General features: G+C 34.3%; 3 protein-coding genes across 3 annotated transcripts in view; 2 read left to right on the forward strand and 1 right to left on the reverse strand.

Annotated features, from left to right (window-relative positions):
- efr3bb (EFR3 homolog Bb (S. cerevisiae)) overlaps positions 1-6,211 on the forward strand; it is a 41,222-nt gene extending 35,011 nt beyond the window's left edge. The window contains exons 24-25 of the transcript XR_006162819.1: positions 3,951-4,097; positions 5,648-6,211. The gene's annotated coding sequence lies outside the window, so the exon portion shown is untranslated. The remainder of the gene's footprint in view (positions 1-3,950; positions 4,098-5,647) is intronic.
- On the reverse strand, positions 2,352-5,599 carry LOC109063696 (pro-opiomelanocortin B-like). Its single transcript, XM_019080736.2, has 3 exons — positions 5,447-5,599; positions 3,934-4,053; positions 2,352-2,994 (listed from the first exon to the last, which is right to left on the reverse strand). Exons 2-3 carry the CDS (start codon positions 4,051-4,053, stop codon positions 2,452-2,454), a joined length of 663 nt encoding a protein of 220 aa, XP_018936281.2. The 5' UTR covers positions 5,447-5,599; the 3' UTR covers positions 2,352-2,451.
- LOC109063695 (angiopoietin-related protein 7-like) lies at positions 5,581-19,573 on the forward strand. Its single transcript, XM_042778403.1, has 8 exons — positions 5,581-5,683; positions 8,205-8,358; positions 10,363-10,887; positions 12,698-12,932; positions 15,613-15,750; positions 16,606-16,822; positions 16,983-17,178; positions 18,555-19,573. The coding sequence occupies exons 3-8, from the start codon at positions 10,543-10,545 to the stop codon at positions 18,699-18,701; spliced, it is 1,278 nt and encodes a 425-aa protein (XP_042634337.1). The 5' UTR covers positions 5,581-5,683; positions 8,205-8,358; positions 10,363-10,542; the 3' UTR covers positions 18,702-19,573.
- The last annotated feature ends 747 nt before the right edge of the window (positions 19,574-20,320 follow it).

Genomic DNA, 20,320 nt, shown 5'->3' on the forward strand with positions numbered 1-20,320 from the left:
ATCACATAATGCTCTACAAATATTCCAGATCATACTGAGAAATGACAATTTTTTCCATGCTGATCTGTATCTTTAAGTACAGTAGAATATTTAAAGGATAATATACAGCCAGGGTTTATTTTGCAATTTTGACCTTCTGACTGTACATCATCCTGCTTAGTACACGGCTGCTTACCAAATAAATAAATATATGTAGACATAACACTTTAATTTTATGTTGAAATTATATGTTCATAGAATAGTTTACTTGTGTATGTGCTAAGAGAAATAGTCCATTATAAGATAGAAAACAGTCTGCATATAGCATCAAGACAAGCAGTGCAACAATATTAATTTATATATTATTTTTAATGTGCAATCCAAGTTATGTTTTGTAGGGACTAGTTAGCCAACGTATTTAACAAGTCTTCCACTATTTTAATTTCTCTCTCATCCAGGTCATTGTTCTTCCATTTTTTTATAATTTTTTTTATTTTGTTCATTTTCTTGCTTAAAGTGGAGGCTCCTGAGCTGCTTACTGTTGAATGTTTTAAAGGAGAAAGTGATTGGAAAAACATGCCACGGTCAGATATACAGTTTTAGCAAACTATGCAAAATTCCACCAATTGGCCAATAATCAAGAACCAAGTATTTTAGAGAGCTGTTAATAAATTAAGAATAATAATTCTATTTTTCATCATTTGATGGAAACCTTCAAGCCTGTAGGCTTTCCTTTCATATTGAGGTGGTGTAATGGTGAGTGTGTTTTGTTCATGTTCAGCTAACAGACATTTAAATGTTGTGTGCATAGTTTAGTCCCATTATTTGTGAGGAATGTTTTTGTATGGTTGTGGATTTTTACAGTGCCATGAACTGAACTGCTTTGCTTTTTCTAAAGGATTTGCGCAACTTGCTATTATTTATGTCATCATTTGGACACTGCATACAGTGTATATTTTAAGTGTTACTTTTTATGTTTTTGAGACCAGGAGGCCAAGTATGAAAGCAGATTAAATCAATATTAATTTGTATTACACAGACAGAGCAGTAGATATTTTAACAATCCAATGAAAATGACCTGAGATACCTAAACGGTCAATGCTATAATGCCTGTAGTCAGTACAGTCTTTGTCACAGAAGTAGACCGCTGTTGTTCTCAGTGTTATTAGTATTAAATGCATTTGCTGTATAAATATAATTATTCCCTTAAAATGTATCTGAAGTGTAGCTCTTGCCCCGATAATATCACTGAATCCTGTAAATGCTCAGTAGTTCTGTAAATGCATCTCACTTTTCTTGATGAATTTCATAATTTCTGGGCTGTGTCATGTCAAAGTTAGTCATTTATTATAATCTCTCTGCAATTCAAGTGTCATTTCTGGTGTAACTGGAGTCTTGAAATGGAGTGCGCTGTTCATGTGTAGCATTGATGAAATAGCGGTTACAGTGTCTCCGTTTCATTTTTAAGTAACATTCTGTCTGGATGAAGGTTTTCCTCATAATTTGTTTGTGGTTAAACTGCAAATAGACAATAAAACATTTTCAATACAATGAAGTGTGCACATTTGCAATTTTTCTCTGAAAGCTTTGAAATGGGACTGTTTTTAATGTTTAAAGCTAGAAGAGATGAAACAATCCAGAGGACATTTTTATTGCTCAAAGGTTTCGTTTTTGCAAGTTTGATGAGAAATGTTTGAGCTTGAGTTATGGCCAATATTATAAATGTATTTAAAAATCTGTATGGTTTTGCTTGTTTTTCCTTAGATTAAAGCTTCCTTTTAGATTAAAAATGTTATATTAGACATCAAAACATTATAATATACAGTAAAAATGATAGACTTTGTTTTTTTCTTCTGTTAAACATAACATGCACGAACTTTAATTGAAAAATTTAGTCTTTACAATTGTTCTCTTGCATTATCGACACACTTTTTTTTTGCTGTTTAATACTGTAAAGCTGCTTTGACACAATCTGTATTGTATAAATCGCAATATAAATAAAAACGACTTGACTAGAATGAAAAAAAAAAACTATTGAAGTCAGTGGTTACTGCCACCCGTTTGGTTACCAACATTATTCAAAATATCTTCTTTTGTGTTCAGCAGAAAGAAAAACGGGTTGGGAACAAGTAAATAATGGCAGAATTTTCACTTGTGTGTGCACTGTTATCTGCTTCCAACATGAATTAATTCAGACCAATCCACAAATTAGCAGTTGTTGGACTCCAGGATAAATTCAGCATTCAAACACAGAAATCCACAGATGTCGACATTGCAAATTCATTTTAATGTATTTCATGTACAGTATATTATGTAATTGTAAATGTCATGTGAGATACCTTGACTTTAATATATAAGTGATTTGGCTAGTTTGTTTCATGCCCTGGCAAGAATTTAAATGTTCAGAGGAAGCTTTTTTTTTTTATTAAGGTTGCATGTTACACATTTAAATGTTTTTACACCAAATATTGTCTATTCTCTCCTCTCTTTATCGCTGAACTGCTGTCCGTCTTTAACAATGACGTTTCGTATGAGCGTGAGCAGGGGCTTGTGGGATTGATCTGAATCCAGCCTCATGAAGCCTCCATAGCGCTTGTTAGGTGGGGCGTTCCAGCGGAAATGGGTCATGCGATACTTCCCGTTGCTCCTAGCATTGTTCCTCGGCTGAATGTCCAGCTTGGCGCTCTGCCCTCGCTCCACGCGCACCCTTTCCACCGACTCCTCGGGCTCCTCCTCCAGGGCGCTGTTTGTGAAGACTTTGACGGGTCTGCGTTTGTGGCCCATGGGTTTGCCCCAGCGGAAGTGCTGCATGGAGTAAGACCTCCTCTCGTCATTGTGAGGGGCTTCTCCAGCAGCGTCTTGGAACTCAATTGAATCTGGAGACATAGCCGATAAGAGCAGGCCCAAACTGAGGCCCTCTTCCTCAACCTCTTCCTCACTGTTCTGCTGTTCTGATGAAGACACTTTCCCGTAATTGGAGGATTCTTGCACAGATCTGCACTGCCTGATACACTGCTGCACAGGCAGGACAGAGGATGAGAGGATGCATGTTAACCATGACCGCAGCGTTCATTAACAAACAAAGCTTAACAGATCACTCATTTATGGTACATTCAAATAGTTTGATTTGAATCTTTTTGTATGTGTTCCTTACACCATAATTGGGGGAATCTCATAAATTCATTAACAATATATTGGAATGAAAAAGAACAAAAACAATCTAAAATTTTATGCTCCTGTATGTGAAAACATTATTGTATTAATATACCGTTTTATTTTATTTTATTTTTTTAACCACAATAGGCTTAAAAAACTGAGAATAATGCCTGAAAAGACTTTAATTTCATTTATTTAAAAAAAAATATTTTTTCCTTTTTTCCTTTGTTTTTCTAGAACGAATTACTGTTTAATGAGTTTAATGTCATAAAATTATTGTCTGTTTGATTGCTCGTTATATAAATGTTTATATATACTGCAAAGACAGAATAGTATAATTTAATAACTTACTACCATTTAAAAGTTTTTTTTATGCAATCAATACATTTATTCAAAAATGATGCATTAAATTGCTAAAAGTGACAGTAAAGACATTTATAGTGTTACAGAAATTTCTATTTCATATAAATGAAAAAAAGCTTTTGAACTTTTCTATTCATCAAAGATTCCTGCAAATAAAATTTGATCACAGTTTCCACAAAAAAATATAAAGCAGCACAACTGTTTTCAACATTAATGTTTCTTGAGCACCAAAAGAACATTTTTTGAAGGATCATATGTCTATTTTTAAGGACTATTTTTAAATATATTAAAATTGTAATGATATTTCACAATATAACTCTATTTACTGTATTTTAATGATTCGAGGATTAGAGACAAACTTTTAACCAGTGTAAGATTTTAATCTTTAATAGTATCTGTGAAGTCATATTATTAAGGCTTTAAAATGAATCTTACCAATTTTTGTTCATTAGTTTTTAGGCCCATGCAGTCCATCAAATCCAAGCAGCGGCCGTCTACATACGGACTGTGGAAACACAAGACTGCTGCAGCCAAGAGCCAGGAAGGACAGAGCATCTGAAAACAAGAAACAAGACAAGATCAGTTCTTTCATCCCTCAGGTATCATTCATATGAGTCAGAATGGAAAGCTGAAAAGAAAACAGCTGATACTGAAATATCTATAAAGTCAAAGACGAGTTTTATTATTTAGGTATTTGACTTAAATCAGCTTTGATTTGATTGCTCTGAATAGATCAGAGTCACTCAGACTGTCCTCACACACTGATGCCGTGTGAGCAGGTCACGTACAGTTACGAGAAACAGATGTCTCCTCAAAACACTAAATTGGTGACTTTGACTGTTCAGGATGCTTGAAAAGAAGAGAAGTGAACTTAGAGACTTTTATCTACTCTCATTTTTTTTTATTAGTTGGTGATTTTTTGTTTTTTTTGTTGTTGTGTTGTGACACACACACAGATCTGTGAGGTCCTTTAATGTCACACCACGACGTCAGCCTCAGTGTTGCGTCAAGGATGAAAGGAAAAGAGGTGATTTTTTTTTTTTTTTTTTTTTTTTTTTTTTTTTTTTACATTATTGGATATTGTTTGATGATTTCACCATGGCCATGCATGTCATCCATATCTATATTTTTTGTAATATTTTTTCTTTCAATTTCCCCCCAGTAATTTAATTTAGAATAATGCACATTATTACAAAACTATACATAAACATATACATTTAAATATGAAATAAAAAAGTGTTTAAATATACAAAAGCATATACGTTTTATTTTAAATAAAATGAAATTATTTAATCAGTAATAAAATTCATATTGTCATTTATATATTTATATATATATCATTTCATTTAAATATGAAATAAATACATATGTATTTAAAAATATAAAAATGTATTTTAATTACAACAATAATTATTTATTCATTTTAAATAATAGAGTAATAAATTATATTACTAATAAAAACAATAATTAATGTTTAAAATCAGTAATTATTTGACATATTACAGTTTTTAGATCTGATTTTTTTTTTCCAAATGTTAATTTAATCTGAATAAGTTTTATTAGTTTAAAAAAATGAATGTATATGTTTTGTTTAAAATACAACTAAAATATTTAATTCATTAAAAATTAAATAATAATAATTAATAGAAATAATAATCATAAAATGTACTCATTTTCAAGATCATCAAAATCTATAGTTTTTGTCTTTAACTTGAATTCTGAGTCATGCATGCAGTTTAATTCACTTTGTATCACATACTGTTTAAAATTTGGAATAGGTTTTCTAATGTTTTTTAAACATTAAAAAAGTTTTGTTTATTTAAAATTAAAAATGTAAATGGCACATTTTCTTTGACACTGTTCATAAATAAAGCTTTACAAGCAGATACAGTACTAACAAGTGATTCAATGGTTCAAAAGCAGAATTATTCAAATTGCATTTTCTTACCTTTCTGAATTTATAGATGGGTTCTATGGTTCTGAATCTCCTCTTTTGACTCTTCTCTGGGACTCCAGCTCTTATCAAGCTCACCTCCACTGCTCTCGTTTTGCACTTTTTTTTTTCTGGGCGTATGTGAATGGATCTCTCTCTCTCGCTCTCGTTCTCTCTTACTTTCTGAATGAGCTCTGCTCTCTTATATACTCACAGGTGCGTGGCAACCCCTCAAGGCTGGAAGATGATCAGGTGGGTCTCTGCTGAGGGGGGAGTGGGATGCACAGGGGAAATTACTAATAAAATACAAACCATTCATACTTTTTGGTCATGTTCATACCTCTGTTTTTGACACATTAAAACATCCACAGGAAGTGGCAGGTGAATTATGGATCAGGTACTGCGGTTCTGTTACTCGTGTCACTTGAGGCACCTGGAAACTTAATGAAAGTAAACTCGGGAAAATTAAGATGGAATGACGTAATTTCACATCACAGATTCCCTGTGAGTTGGAACAACATACAAGCGGCGTGCAAATCGATCAGACTGACCAGATGTGCAATATCTTAAGTGCTTAGCTCAAGCTGAACAATTATTCTAACTTAGTTTCTCATCTCTTTGTTGCTTCTTTTTTTAATGAAGCCCATTCATGCCCCATCTGTAGCAAATGTAATCACTAACAATGGAGGAAAGCTAATGTTGTGTTGTCTTGGTAACTTGTGATAAATCAATTACTCTTTTTTTTTTTTCACTCACTTAAATTAATACACTGAAAAAGAAGAAAAGAGTGACTTTAATTCTCAGTCATTCAGGGGAAAAAACACTTGAGCATCATTGCTGTTTTTATTTCTCATTTTTGTTTGGTTTAACTTGAAATACGAAAATAAAAAATTATAAAAACATTTAAAAAATATTTAAGAAATAAAAACACTTAAAAAAAGACAAAAACAAAATGCGAAAAACCCAAACCAAAATAAAATATAATTTTAATAATTAATAATTTTAAATAAAAATTAAGTGAAAACTAAAAAATTATAAAAATAAAGTGTCATTAAAATATAAAAAATATAGATAGCAATAATGCCAAAATATCACTGGGATGCAGAGAATTCTTTGAATATATAAAAAACCTAATAGTCAAACGCTTATGTGCAGGTTTAGACCTTTGAAATTAGAGATATTTCGTTTTAAAAAAAAGTTAGAAAAGAGACAAAGGTCAAAAACCAACAATAGAAATTCCACAGCGGAAACTCTGTTGTTCATACACTCTTAAAAATAAATGTTCTTTATCGGCATCTATGGTTTTATGAAAAATCCTTTAACCTCCATGGAACCTTTCCATTCCACAAAAGTCTCTTTATAATGGAAAAAGGTTCTTTAGATTATTAAATTAGTAAAAAGCGGTTCTTTTAAGAACCGTTCATTGAAAGGTTCTTTGGGGACCAAAAATTGTTCTACGACATCACATCGAAAACCCTTTTGGAACCATTAGTTGTGTTGAAATTGTATAGCATGGCACTCGTGACGGCAGTGTTAGGTTCAATTCCCAGGTATTGCAATGCAGTGATAAAATATATACCTTAAATGCAATGTGAGTTGCTTTGAATGAGCAGATGCTGCACTTTAACTGAACTGAAGATCAGATGTGCTGATGTTGCAATTGTTTCTGTCAATAGCAGTCAACCTCAGTTCATGACAAGATCAGAATAATTAGTTAACAGGATCTCAAGTCTCTCTCTCTCTCTCTCTCTCTCTCTAGAGGGCCGTACAAACACAACAAACCATGATGTGCAACACGCTTCACTCACAGGTTTAACTTAGGATCGTCAACAAAGTCCAAAAGTCTGCGACCACTAGAAAATGCTTTTTTTTCCATTACAAATTAAATTATCAAAATAAATGGTCATTAAATGGTTTATTTTTCTGTTCATATATTCAATCCAGCTATGTCATTACAACAAATAACAATATTATCAGAGCAAATTATGATAATGTAATTTGTAATGAAAAATTTTTTTTTATATATATATATATTTGATCATGTTCAAAAGAGCATCTTGTGTTTAAAAGAAAAAAATCTGACCTTTGTCAAATTTATTCTAACTAAGCAAATTAATTTGCTGATATTTATTTGCCCAAAAGGTATAGATGAAATTCGGACAACTTGTAAACCAATGAGATCTTTCCACTTACATAAAAATCAGTTGTCACACTATATCTCCCAATAATGTGTCTTAGATGATATTTAAATGCTTATGAACGAAGCTCTGTAGTTTTTACTGTGGGAGCAGAACATATATTATTAATGCAATGCAATGATGACTGAGAGATGAACAAATAAACATTCCACAAAAGCCTGACGAGTCAAATTTGATACCCATATTTTAACGATTTCTCTAGTAATATGAGTATGGATAATCAAGTAAACCTAAGCTGCTTCATTCCAGTAAGTGTTCACCTTGAAATATTAACAATATAAAAGTTATTCTTATGTTTACTTTATAAAAATCAGTAAAAGGCCTTTTATTTACTAAAAAAGTATGAACTATCAATCAGACGACAAAGCATTTAGCAGATTGTGTACAACAGGTTTTAATCATGTTGATAATTTAAAGGACTTGGATATTTGATCAAATATGATAGTCCTTTTCCTAAACAAACAGAATTTGGTGCATCAATTATTTGTAATTGTTCAGACGTATAGAGTAAAGATGTAGTCTGAGTGGCTGTAGTTCAGCACTCGGATTGTCTCTCCTCTCTTTCTTCTGATCAGGAATCCAATTATAGAGGATTACAAGGATAAGATGCCACCGTATCAGCCTTCCTGTTACACAGAAGATGTAGAAAGAGAGAGAGAGAGCGAGGATGGCAGCATACGTCTGTATTTCCCCAGAAGACAAACAGGACGTCTCCGACCACTGAGACGGGTAAAGATGAAGTTTTGTCACTGTTTCCCTGTAGAGCTTACTTGCTGATGACGTGTTAATGCTGCATGTAACGTAGTGTAGTGTATCAGCAGTGTGTCAACAGCTTTGTAAATAGTTTGGGAAATCTGTCCATGTGAGATGGTATGATTCATGAGGTGTGGAGTCATGGGTAAATCAAATGCCCTAAAAACAAACAGATATATACTCTGTATTCACACTTCTAATCAAAATGTCACTGCAAAGATATAGAATGCTTTATCAGTCTGACTGATTCTCAGTGTTATACTTTTATTCATGCTGCAGGACACGAGGCTCTCGGGCATTGCTCTGTAATGTGGTTTGGCATATTCAACATTTCTCTGTTGGATCTAGTGCACTAGGCGTTGGATCAGACACACAAGGTGCTTAGACGTGATACTTCAGCATTAAAAGGTCTGCTCAAGGTGTTGGCAAAGTATGGGTCAGATCAAGGCATTCCCTGCACGTTTTTCCTCCTGAGTTAAACTAGATAGGCAGTATCTAGTTGAACTAGATTATACAAAACATCATTTTTTAATTTTGTTTAAATTTTGCATTTGGTTTGATGTTTTGTTTTGTTTTCTAATGCAATAACATGCAGATATGTTAACTCTGACTTGTCCAAATAATTGGAGCATTGCTCATTCAAGCCGTTTCAGTGAGAATTGTATTTCCTGAATAAATGCGCCCAGATAAGGGTGGTATTGTCTCAAACATGACACCAACATCAGCTATTTTTAGCATGCCCATCTTCTTCCAGGTTAAATGCTTTCACTGTTCTTGAACCAAAATAAGCACATAGAAAAGTGGCACGAGCCACCAAAGCACCTTAATCAGGACAATCAGGCTGACCTCTAATAAAAGCAGGGACATGTTTGTGGGATTTATTTCAAATATCACATTGAGATTTATGACAGATCACGTTATTTTCCCCTGAAGCCTAAACCCAAGAGAGCATCTTCAGTACAGTGTGGTTTTTGACAGCTGACCTATAGTTCTCTGACACGAGTGCACTGAAATGTCACAACGTTGAGTGCTTGAAATAAATGACCTACTGTTATTATCATAGACCACGAACAATCTCACCGAACTTTTTCAAGTGACATCGTAACTGTGTGGGTTGCATAACTTAATGCTTATAAATCTCAATTTATAACCCAAAGTTATATTTCTTTAAGCCCCAGAAGTGGTGATTCACTGCGATTCATCTTTGAGCCAGGCACTTAAGAATAAGAATGTTTGAATAAGGATTAGAAAGTGGCTGCTAAATAATAATTCACTTTTTACATTCAGAAGAAAATGTAAGTGGTGCTTACATAGATGTTAAAGCTGACCTAATCATTTTAGCTTGATTTCTCATGTTTGATGTCTACGTCCAAGATTAATCCATTTAGCAGTTAAAATGCATGCTTATTGCATGTAATTGTGGTTTTTTATGAAATATGATGTATAAATTATCATGACAAAATAGTATATTTATATAAGTAAATAATAAATATAAAAATAATATCTGTCTGTCTGTCTGTCTATATATCTATACACACAAATTCTAATAAAATATGATATAATCATGAAAAAATAAGTAGCATGTTTATATAAGTAAATAAAAAAATTAAAATAGCGAATATAGAATAAATAATACATTTTAATAATATGTGATATTTGAACAATCACAAAATAAAATAACTAAGCATATTAAATACAAGACATTTTAAAGAAAATATCACAATAAATAAATTCTATTAAAATATGATATAAAAATAAACATTAATTAAAATAATTAGTATTTATATATGTAAAAAAAAAAAAACATATTATTAAATAGCCTAATAAATAAAAATAAGTAAATTGTAATACAGCTAAATATTTATTTAATACTTTTTGGTATTTATTTATTTTTAATGCTGCTATACAACTAAATATTTATTTATTTGGCTAGTTCATTAGTTAGATACTGTAGTTTAATTATTCTGGTTTTGTTTTCAGGTGAATTGCATCAGAAACGGTACTGACTGAGTCTGGACAGTGACTCGGACACCTCTACAGTGTTTCTGTGTGACAAGCTCTCCTCAAGACTTGAGACTGGAGGTCAGAGAGCTTGTACCCTGGCTGTCTCCCCCAGGGTCCTTCCAACAAGGTGGGAAGGGGGTCAGCCGAAACGATCACATGGAGGGCAGGCCTCTCTCGCCCCTCTTGCTGGCTGTGCTGTTTCTGGCAACAGGTGCGAGCGATGATGACCGCTCACTGCACACTCATCAGGTCAGTACGGCTCAGTGTGGAGAATACAGCAATCAGGTCCTAGAGGACGGCATGTGTCGACTCATGGCCATGTTACCCCAGCTGGACGACCAGCGCTGCCCGGACATGTTCCGCTGTACTGATGAAGTTTCATACTGGCTTCATGAGAATGAGGAACGCAAACAGCAGATTCTGACCCTGCGGGAGACAGTGTCTGAACTTCAAGAGGAGCTTCGCAACCATCGTCATCGAGTCAAAGTCTTAGAACTACAGGTGTGTGGATTTTGTGCATTTGCTTTGTTTCCATGATTGTTTGCTCAACTCCTACTACTTTCACACTGGCAGAGTGATACATGTTTACATAATGTTATATATGTGTGTGTGTGTGTGTGCATAGTCTATAAATAAATTAGAAAACTCTGCTGTAAGACCAATATGCCATGTAGAGGATCAAGAGTCGAATCTATTTAAATCTGTTCATTGAGACCACAACAAATCAATTAAAGATTTTTGAACCGATTGATTTTTGAAAAAAAAAAAAATAATTCAACGCTGCATTCTATAAATGGAGAGACGTTCAGAACGAGCCGATACACTTAACTAAATTGAATATTCCAGGGCTACATATGACCAAGAGGACAGGCCCCGTTTAATTTTGTGAGACTGGCTTTTATATAAGATTTTTAGGGTGATTGTGTTTTTGGTATACTCTGGCGTTTCCGCTGGGTTTCAGTGTAAGGAGAGTAGTGTAAGATTCAAGATAGGCGTAACCTTAGCAAAAGTTATGCATTTTAAAATGAAAACGCACTAGTGTAAATGTGGCCTACCGATTCAGTCCAATTCGAATTCCTGATGCTACTTGTGATAGAGAGGGCATTTAGGATGAACCGATTCAGTAGAATGATTCGCATTTCCAACACTACTTATGAGAGGGGGGGCCATTTAGGGCGAACCGATTCAGTAGAATGATTCAAAATTGCCTACACAACATATGAGAGAGGGCTGTTTAGATCGGAATGATTCATTAGAATGATTCAGACTTTTCTATTGCTGTTTTAAAGGGATAGTTCACCCAAAAATTTACCCCCAGGGCATCCAAGATGTAGGTGACTTTGTTTCTTCAGTAGAACACAAACAAAGATTTTTACACAAACACAAACCGTTGCAGTCTGTCAGTCTTATAATGGAAGTGGATGGGAATCATGGCTAAAACATACAATATTTGACACATACCAAGTTTTTTGGGGCATGGTATCATGGTACTAACATTGTGTTTTGGATTATGCACCATGATAGTTCCATGATACAACGTTTTTTTTTTTTTTTACTACCGTGTTCATGGTTATCATGTTAGTATCATGGTTTTTGGATATTTACTATAGTAATACCATGGTTTGTTGACATGCATAATAATATATTTTTGTACCACGGTAACATACACACTATGTACTTATATTTTTATATATTCCAAGTGTTTTTATTTTTGGACATGATGTCTTGGTGCTACCATGTTGTGGTTAAGGTTCTACCATAGTATTTAGAACATTTACCATGATAGCACCAATTAAATACATGTACTTGAATTTCAGTACCATAGTATATTTCAAATTATCATAGTATAGTATATCATCTCATATAGTGTAGCATGACAGCACTATAGTAGTTTTAAGAGTGGGAGAGCTATATTATTATTCAAAGTACTGTACCTTGGTACTTACTATGGTATATCATAATTGTTAAATACCGTGGTATTCCTTGATGCTCCGTCCAACTCGGCTTGACGGTTTTCAACCTAAAGGCTCCTTGACCTGAGTGCTAACGAGATTAACACTAGAGTCCTTTACGCTCTCCACGTGCCTTCATTAGTATGCACCCTTAAGCTCTTCATGCTGTTAAATGAGCTGATGATTCACACGGACAGATCCTGTCTGCTTCTCCCTCTCCTGGCCTATTATGCAAATGCACACAATGCACTGCAGCCATTTGAGAAGGTCTCATTTTGCAAAAGCTAACAGGAATTGTTCTTCTCGTCACTTTTTTTATGAATGGGAGTCGTGATGTTTGTCTATTTGGCCTTTCACAGAGTGAAGAGAAGAACCGTAATAATTCATCTATTGAGCAGCGCTTGCATGAGCTGGAAGATCATTACGCTGAGGCCACAACCTTGTTGCACATCCAGGGCTCATTGATCTATGACCTCCAGACCCAGATTCAGAACCTTTCCCTGCTGGTGGAAAAAGTCAGACGTAACCCGGGCTGCATGATCAACATAGTCCGCACCAGCCCAATGCTCAGTGCACAGGAAGCCCTGCATCCTGGTAGGCCATGTCTGGGAAATTTGGAATAGCTTTATCTCAAAGCTGCATGTTTATATTTTCCCAAATGAGACTAACCAGTTCTTGTTTAGCCTGGTGAGGACAACCGCATACCGCATATTTGTATATATATATATATAATATACACAGCCAAAAGAGTGTGAACACCCCCTTCTAATCTCATAAAGTACACAGCCATGCAATGTTCAGACAAACATTTTTAATAGAACCGGGCAACGTATTTTTCATAATTTACTCCTAACCCATTCCTAACCCACACGAAAAAACAAATTAAGATATTTTTAATGATACCTGAGATGTTTCTGTCCCTCCATAGAAAGTTGAGGTAACCGAAACTTAGAAGACCCAAAATGGTCATAAAGGCATTGTAAAAATTAATCCATATTAACTGAGCGTTTAATTCAAGTCTTGTGAAGAGATACAGTCGTGGCCAAAAATATTGGCCCCCTTGGTAAATATGATCAAAAAAGGCTGTGAAAATTCATCTGCATTGTTAATCCTTTTGGTCTTTTATTTAAAAAACTTACAAAAATGTATCCTTTCATTGGATAATAAGAATTTAAAACGGAGGGGAAATATCATTATGAAATGAATGTTTTTCTCAAATACTCGTTGGTCACAATTATTGGCACCCCTAGAAATTCTTATGAGTAAAATATCTTTCAAGTATATTCCCATTCATATTCACAATTTTGATCACCCCAGCATGATTATAAACATGAAGTCATCCAGCTCTGGCTTCTTGTTTCACAGAAATATAAAAAGGAGGGAAAACAAAGCCCAAATTCCCTTAATCATCCATCACAATGAGAAAAACCAAAGAATATATTTCTGATGTGCAGCAAAAGATAATTTAACTTCACAAATTGGTGAAGTGGCTTTAAGAAAAGAGCTAGAGCAGTGGAAACTCCCATTTCCACCATCAGGGCAATAATTAAGAATTTCCAACCAACAGAAAATGTTACAAAACTGCCTGGAAGAGGATGTGTCTCTTTATCGTCCTAATGCACTGAGAAGGAGAGTTTGAGTGGCTAAAGACTCTCCAAGGACCACAGCTGGAGAATTGCAGAAAATAGTTGAGTCTCTGGTTCAGAAAACCTTTAAAAAAATTGTCAAACAGAGCCTACATCACCACATGTTGTTTGGGAGGGTTACAAGAAAAATTCTCCTAGCTCATCCAAAAACAAACTGAAGCATATTCAGTTATCAGCCATGACTGGAACTTTATATGGGACTGGTTTCTATGGTCAGATGAAACTAAAAAATGAGCTTTTTAGCAGCAAACACTCAAGATGGGATTGGTGAACACAGGGATAAAAAGTACCCCATGTGTACAATGAAATATACTGGTGTATTTTTGATGTTGTGGGCCTATATTTCTGCTGGAGGTCCTGGACATCTTGTTTAGATACATGGCATCATGGATTCTATCAAAAACCAACAGATAAAAAAAATCAGTAAGTGACTGACTCTTATAATGGTTCATGTTTGGATCTTCCAACCGTACAATAATCCAAACACAAACCTCAAAAACAACACAAAAATGGGTCACTGAGCACAAAACCAAGCTTCTGCTATGGCCATTCCAGTCCTCTGACCTGAACCCGATAGAAAATGAGTGTGGTGAACTGAAGAGAAGCACCACCAACATGGAGCTGGGAATCTAAAGGGTCTGGAGAGACTCTTGATGAAGGACTGGTCTCTGATCTCTTGTGAGGTGTTCTCTAACCTCATCACGCATTATAGGAGAACATTTAGAGCTGTTAAACTGGCAAATGAAGATTTCAAAAAGTATTGAATAAAAGGGGGCCATTAATTGTGGCCAATGTGTATTAGAGAAAAACATTTTTCATAATGATATTTCCCCCATTTTAAATTCTTATTATTCAATGAAAGGATACATTTTTTTTAATTTTTTAAATAAAAGACCAAAAGGATTAACAATGCAGATGAATTTTCACAGCCTTTTTTGATCATATTTACAAAGGGGGCCAATATTTTTGGCCACAACTGTACAATCACTTTATATAATGAACAAAATTTAATTTAGGCTTTTATTTACATCGATCTTGGATTAAACTGCAATATACAGTGTGTGTGTGTGTGTGTAAATTTTTATTATATAAAAATAGTTCCATTAATCATTTACTAAAAAAAAATACATTCCAAACCCAAAAAACTTTGATTAATCTTTGAAACACAAATTAAGATAACGATAATCAAAACTTTAAAAAATCTAAAAGGTAATAAAAATGTGATGAAAATGAATCCATATGAATTGAGCATTTGATTTAAGTTTTAGGAAGACATGTGATCACTTTATAACGAACTGATTTAATTTAGGCTTTGATTCACATCTATCTTGGATTAAAAAGTTTAAGGTTTCATTAAAATACCTTAATTTGTGTTTCGATGTTTAACCAAAATCTTATGGCTATGTGAATGAGTAAATGATGACTGAATTTTCATTTTTGAGTGGACTATCCCTTTAAATCTTTAGCTAGTATGGAATTCTGGTCAGTTACTGGCCTGAACCAACAAAGGGTGACAAATCATAGCACAGTTTATGACCTCTTCTTCATCTAATATTGTTTAATGAGAACTGAAATGGCTCACACTTTAATTAATTATGTTATTATAGTTTGATGTGTTTTCACTCCAGAGGTGCAGCATGTCAGGAACTGCCCCATCGACTGTGCCTCCATCTACTATAACGGAGTGCGGCACTCTGGGATCTACACTGTTGTGCCCTCACTAGGGGCCATGCCAGTGGAAGTCTACTGTGATATGGACACAGACGGTAAGAAACCGCTCAACACATGCAGTAATGACTGGCCAGAACTCAACTATAAGGATGGGCCCGGTGTTTTAAATCTTTAATAAAATATATATGTCACACTTACAGAAAATGTTACTAAAATTAATTCATTTTTATCTTTTTTGTTAGTATGCATGCATGTATGTGTATATATATATATACACTCAGTGGAGATCAAAATTAGAGAACAACCTACAGTTTCCTACATTTCAAGGTTATTTCTTAGTCATATTTGAAGTAATCCTAACAGGAATTGGAGGGCAGTTTTTAAGCATATTTCATAAATTGACTGTATTCTGAAGCACAGTATAAAACAACTTAAATGCGAAAAAGAACTCTGATCAAAATTAGAGGACATAGTTTTAAGGAAAGTACACATCTGAACATCCTTTTAGAAAACTGCCTGTTTGCTGAGCTGGACTGTTCTCTATTTTGAAATGCTTTGCTGGAAATCCGCTGTGGATGAATCATTGGGTTATTTTTATAAAGTTTATAGGAAAATTTAGAGACTTTCAAAACTGTAGCAAAAGAAACTGATTCTCTTTTATGTCTAATAAGACTTCAGTTCTGTGCTGAAATAGCACCATTGGGGCGCATGAGGAACCTTCTGAGGCTTAAAATAGCATGTGCAAATATCATTTTGATGACCTACAAAACACTTCCTAACCATAAGTATAATTGCTGTGGTCGTAAGATGAAAACCAAATGACTCGGCATGTGCATTAAACTCATAAAAAGAGATTTGATTGTTGAATGCTTGAATGTATATTCATTTTACATTTCCTTCGTAATAAAAACATGGTCATAATTGGAGCCCATGCATAATGTATGTCTCAGGTGGCGGCTGGACTGTGATCCAGCGCAGGCAAGATGGCTCCGTGAACTTTGACCGCAGCTGGAAGGAGTATAAAGAGGGATTTGGAGACCTGCACACCGAATACTGGCTGGGAAATGAACACATCCATGACCTGACCAGTCAGGGAGACTATATGCTCCGTATTGACCTGGAGGACTGGAGCGGGAAACACAAACACGCTGTTTATCAGAGTTTCAGGTGAGGCACGTCCATCACTGACTGACTGGAAGGACTTCACATGGATGCATAGTGATTAAACATCTGGCCTTGTAATTGAAAACCCTTGATGAACTATCACCATTGTGTTTGTGAGGAAATTCAGCACTTTGAGTGTGTGTGTGTGTGTGTGTGTTTGCAGTGTGGAGGACGAGAGCACTCGGTACCGTCTGCGTGTGTCGGGCTTCAGCAGAACTGTGGAGGACTCCTTCAGCTGGTATCATGACAAGCAGAGCTTCAAGACACCCGACACGGGCAACATCTGTGCCGAGATCTCCCACGCTGGCTGGTGGTACAACCAGTGTTTCTACGCAAACCTCAACGGCATCTACTACAAGGTAAGATGTGGCCTGCTGGTTATAGACACAAAGGGTGAAGGTTTAAGCCCCAGAAGTGTTCATGAGCTGTTACTGTTACTGAACCCTTGGTGTGGCTATGTAGTTAAAAATAAATAAGTAAACACTAAACAAACAATTTTGTTTAGTGTTAAAAAAATTATTTAAAAATATTAATTTAATTTAAATCTTTCATAAATTGTCATTTAACCTGCAAGTGTGTAATGTGTTAGCATGTTTTTTTTTAAATGTCGTTTTTTACTGATTTGTGTAACTCAGATAGACTATTATAGTTTTTATTAACATTTTGAATAAGACTTTATTTTTATGTTTTCTGTTTTCATTTTAGTTTTAGTAATTTAGTTTTTTATACTTAAAAAATGTCTGTATATAGTTTTTATTCATTAGTTTTAGTTTATTTAGTACTTAAATTAAAATGAGAAATGTTGGTTCAACAAAGCCTAGGTTTAACAAAAATTTTATTTATTTATTTGATTTAATTCTAGTGAAGATTTATTTTAGGTACTGAAAATGGTTTTATGGCTTTGGTTTTAAGTTATTGGAAATGTTTTCTTGTATTTATGTCTTGTTTTTTTATTACTTTTTTTTATGTCCCTATGAAAGTTTTAATGACTCTTGAAAAATTACTATTTAACATCTTTAAGTTCCATCAAAATAATTTGTAAAAGTTCAAAGGGTTGAATGATCTGAACACGAAAACATGCTAACCTAACCAAATTATGAGGGTCTACAAAATTCTTCTCTGTGATATAATTTACTGTGTTTCTGTGTAACAATTTCTTCTTTAATTTACTGTGTAACAATTTCTCGCCACTTGAACAACAAAATGGTTTTAGCAAGCTGGTTATATTACACTGACATTGTAAGTAAATAAATAAAAATGCTAAATGAAGAATAATTTAAAAATATCAATTTAATTAAAATCTTTCAGAAATAGTAATTTAACCTGTAAGTGTGTAATATGGCATGTTAATTTTTTTTATTTAATTTTAAATATTTAATTTTTATTTAATTTAATTTAGTCTTTCACTGATCAATGTATCACTGATATACTATTATAGTTTTTATTAATATTTTACATTTTTAGTTGTCTGGTTATATTACACTGACATTTTTGTGTAAATAAATAATACAATTATGACATGGCAAATCTGTTGTCTTTCAAGTTCAGGACTGTTACATCAACTAGTCATCTTTAACCACACAAAAATACTAAAATGAATTTTAATTTAGAAAAACATACTGATCATAAAAGTTGTGTTCAAGTCATTCCCCGTATGAATAAATGCATAGTGTAAAGATATACTCAAATCAGAAGCTAAAGAATCTGTGCTGATGTCTGATTCTGTTATGGACAGGGTGGCCGCTACTCGCTGAAGGGGAAGAACCCTCTTGGTCCGGACGGTATTGTGTGGTACACCTGGAAAGATTCGGATTATTACTCTCTGAGGAAGGTCAGCATGATGATCCGACCCAGAATCTTCAGACAGCATCTGTCACCCTGAATCAGACCCAACCAAAGAGCTTGGGCCCGTACGTCAACCAGCCAATCACAGTTCTCAGAGCCACAGCGAAGTGTGAAACAGAGGAAAATCAGTGTATGGACTGAATGTCTTGTCCAGACAGTGAAACCATTTTAGGATTATCCCAAAAACTAGAGAAGGACTGCTCCTGAGACAGCCAGTGTCTGCCATTCAGTGAGTCTGAATGTTACATGCCTATATTTTCTATACCCATGGTTTTAAGATTAAGAACATTTTGACTTATTTTATAAATGTGTATCAAAGGTAGATTTAGTTTCTGCAGCGTACAATGGGACCAAAGACCCTTTTGTTTTTTCCCCCCAAAAACCCTAAATAGCAACAATCATCCCACAGCATGGGGCCTCATTTATAAAATGTTGTGCAGAAATTGTCTTTAAATTGATCTTACGATCATCCCTCAAATATGCATATACGGGTGATTCATAAATTGAACGTACGCATCTCTTTCAGATGTGAAATCTATGAATCGCAAATGATCTTGAATGTGAAAGATCACTAGTCATCATCCAAATTCTTTCATTTAGAACAGCGAGCTGCAAGAACCGCTTACATTTCCAAAAACCTGCAGCACTCGAACAAGAAAAAGTGCGTACGTCTGCTCAGACCCTGACGTGACGCTAAGCACTTTTCCACGTAAAAAGACAGTTTTTACAAATATGAGCGTTGGCTTGGATTTAAGCATACTATCAAATCTGAGCGTACGCACGCTTTATAAATGAGGCCCCTGTTTACCACTATTTTCCAGATCAAGAGGATCATTGCATGAGTACATGATTAATGATTCATTATTGCATTTAATCAAATATACACTATTATTCAAAATTTTAGGGTTGATATGTACACTATTATTGAAATAAATTTTATGGCTCATCATTTGCTCAACCTTCCTCAGAGAGTAAATAGAATTTCTCTGACATTATCCCAAATTTTTCAGTTGATAAGAAAAAAGACTTCATTGTATATAAAGAATTTTTGAAATATTTCATTTTCGTGAATCTCTGACATTGTCAAATAAGTGGTTAACTGGTAAAAATATGTAAAAGGGCTCGCCAAAAACCAAAGCAGAAAAACACTGTAGCACAAAAAAATTTTTATTTGTGAAATATGCCTGTAATATTGTAGGTTCTTGATGTGGAGTACTGTACTGAAAGGAAAAAATAAAATAGTTTATGAAATGCCAAAAGTGATTGAAATAAAGTGGAAATGCAACCTTTGATGACCTGGTCATTTTAAATATGTACTTATTTCTGTATGTTATACATTTACTTTACAAATGCTTTCCTTTCTAAGAACAAAATCACACAAAACACTCCTCTTAGTCTGTGAACCACATTCAGACCTAAAACAACACATCTTTTGAGAACACCTCATTCATATTCACCATAAACACACAACTTACTCACAGGGCTCCGTTTCCAACCCTCGAGAACCGACTCGCTGTTTACAAAACAGCTTTCTTAAATAAAGTGCCTCTAACCAAGCAGAGTCACCATCTACATAGGCAGCTTGCTAGGTATTGAGACACATCCTCCATCTCAGGGTTTCCTGTTATTCACACTTTATCCATTTTCAGACACTCA

This window comes from Cyprinus carpio, chromosome A20, assembly GCF_018340385.1.
Source record: "Cyprinus carpio isolate SPL01 chromosome A20, ASM1834038v1, whole genome shotgun sequence".
Classification (NCBI taxonomy): domain Eukaryota; kingdom Metazoa; phylum Chordata; class Actinopteri; order Cypriniformes; family Cyprinidae; genus Cyprinus; species Cyprinus carpio.

Excerpts from the sequence above, each read along its gene's own strand:
- LOC109063695 (XM_042778403.1), top strand. The coding sequence starts at position 10,543 with ATGGAGGGCAGGCCTCTCTCGCCCCTCTTGCTGGCTGTGCTGTTTCTG. Across the intron at positions 15,751-16,605 it reads CTGTGATATGGACACAGACG|GTGGCGGCTGGACTGTGATC; the intron begins GTAAGAAACCGC and ends TGTATGTCTCAG. Across the intron at positions 16,823-16,982 it reads GCTGTTTATCAGAGTTTCAG|TGTGGAGGACGAGAGCACTC; the intron begins GTGAGGCACGTC and ends GTGTGTTTGCAG.
- LOC109063696 (XM_019080736.2), bottom strand. The coding sequence starts at position 4,053 with ATGCTCTGTCCTTCCTGGCTCTTGGCTGCAGCAGTCTTGTGTTTCCAC. Across the intron at positions 2,995-3,933 it reads AAACTAATGAACAAAAATTG|CAGTGTATCAGGCAGTGCAG; the intron begins GTAAGATTCATT and ends CTGCCTGTGCAG.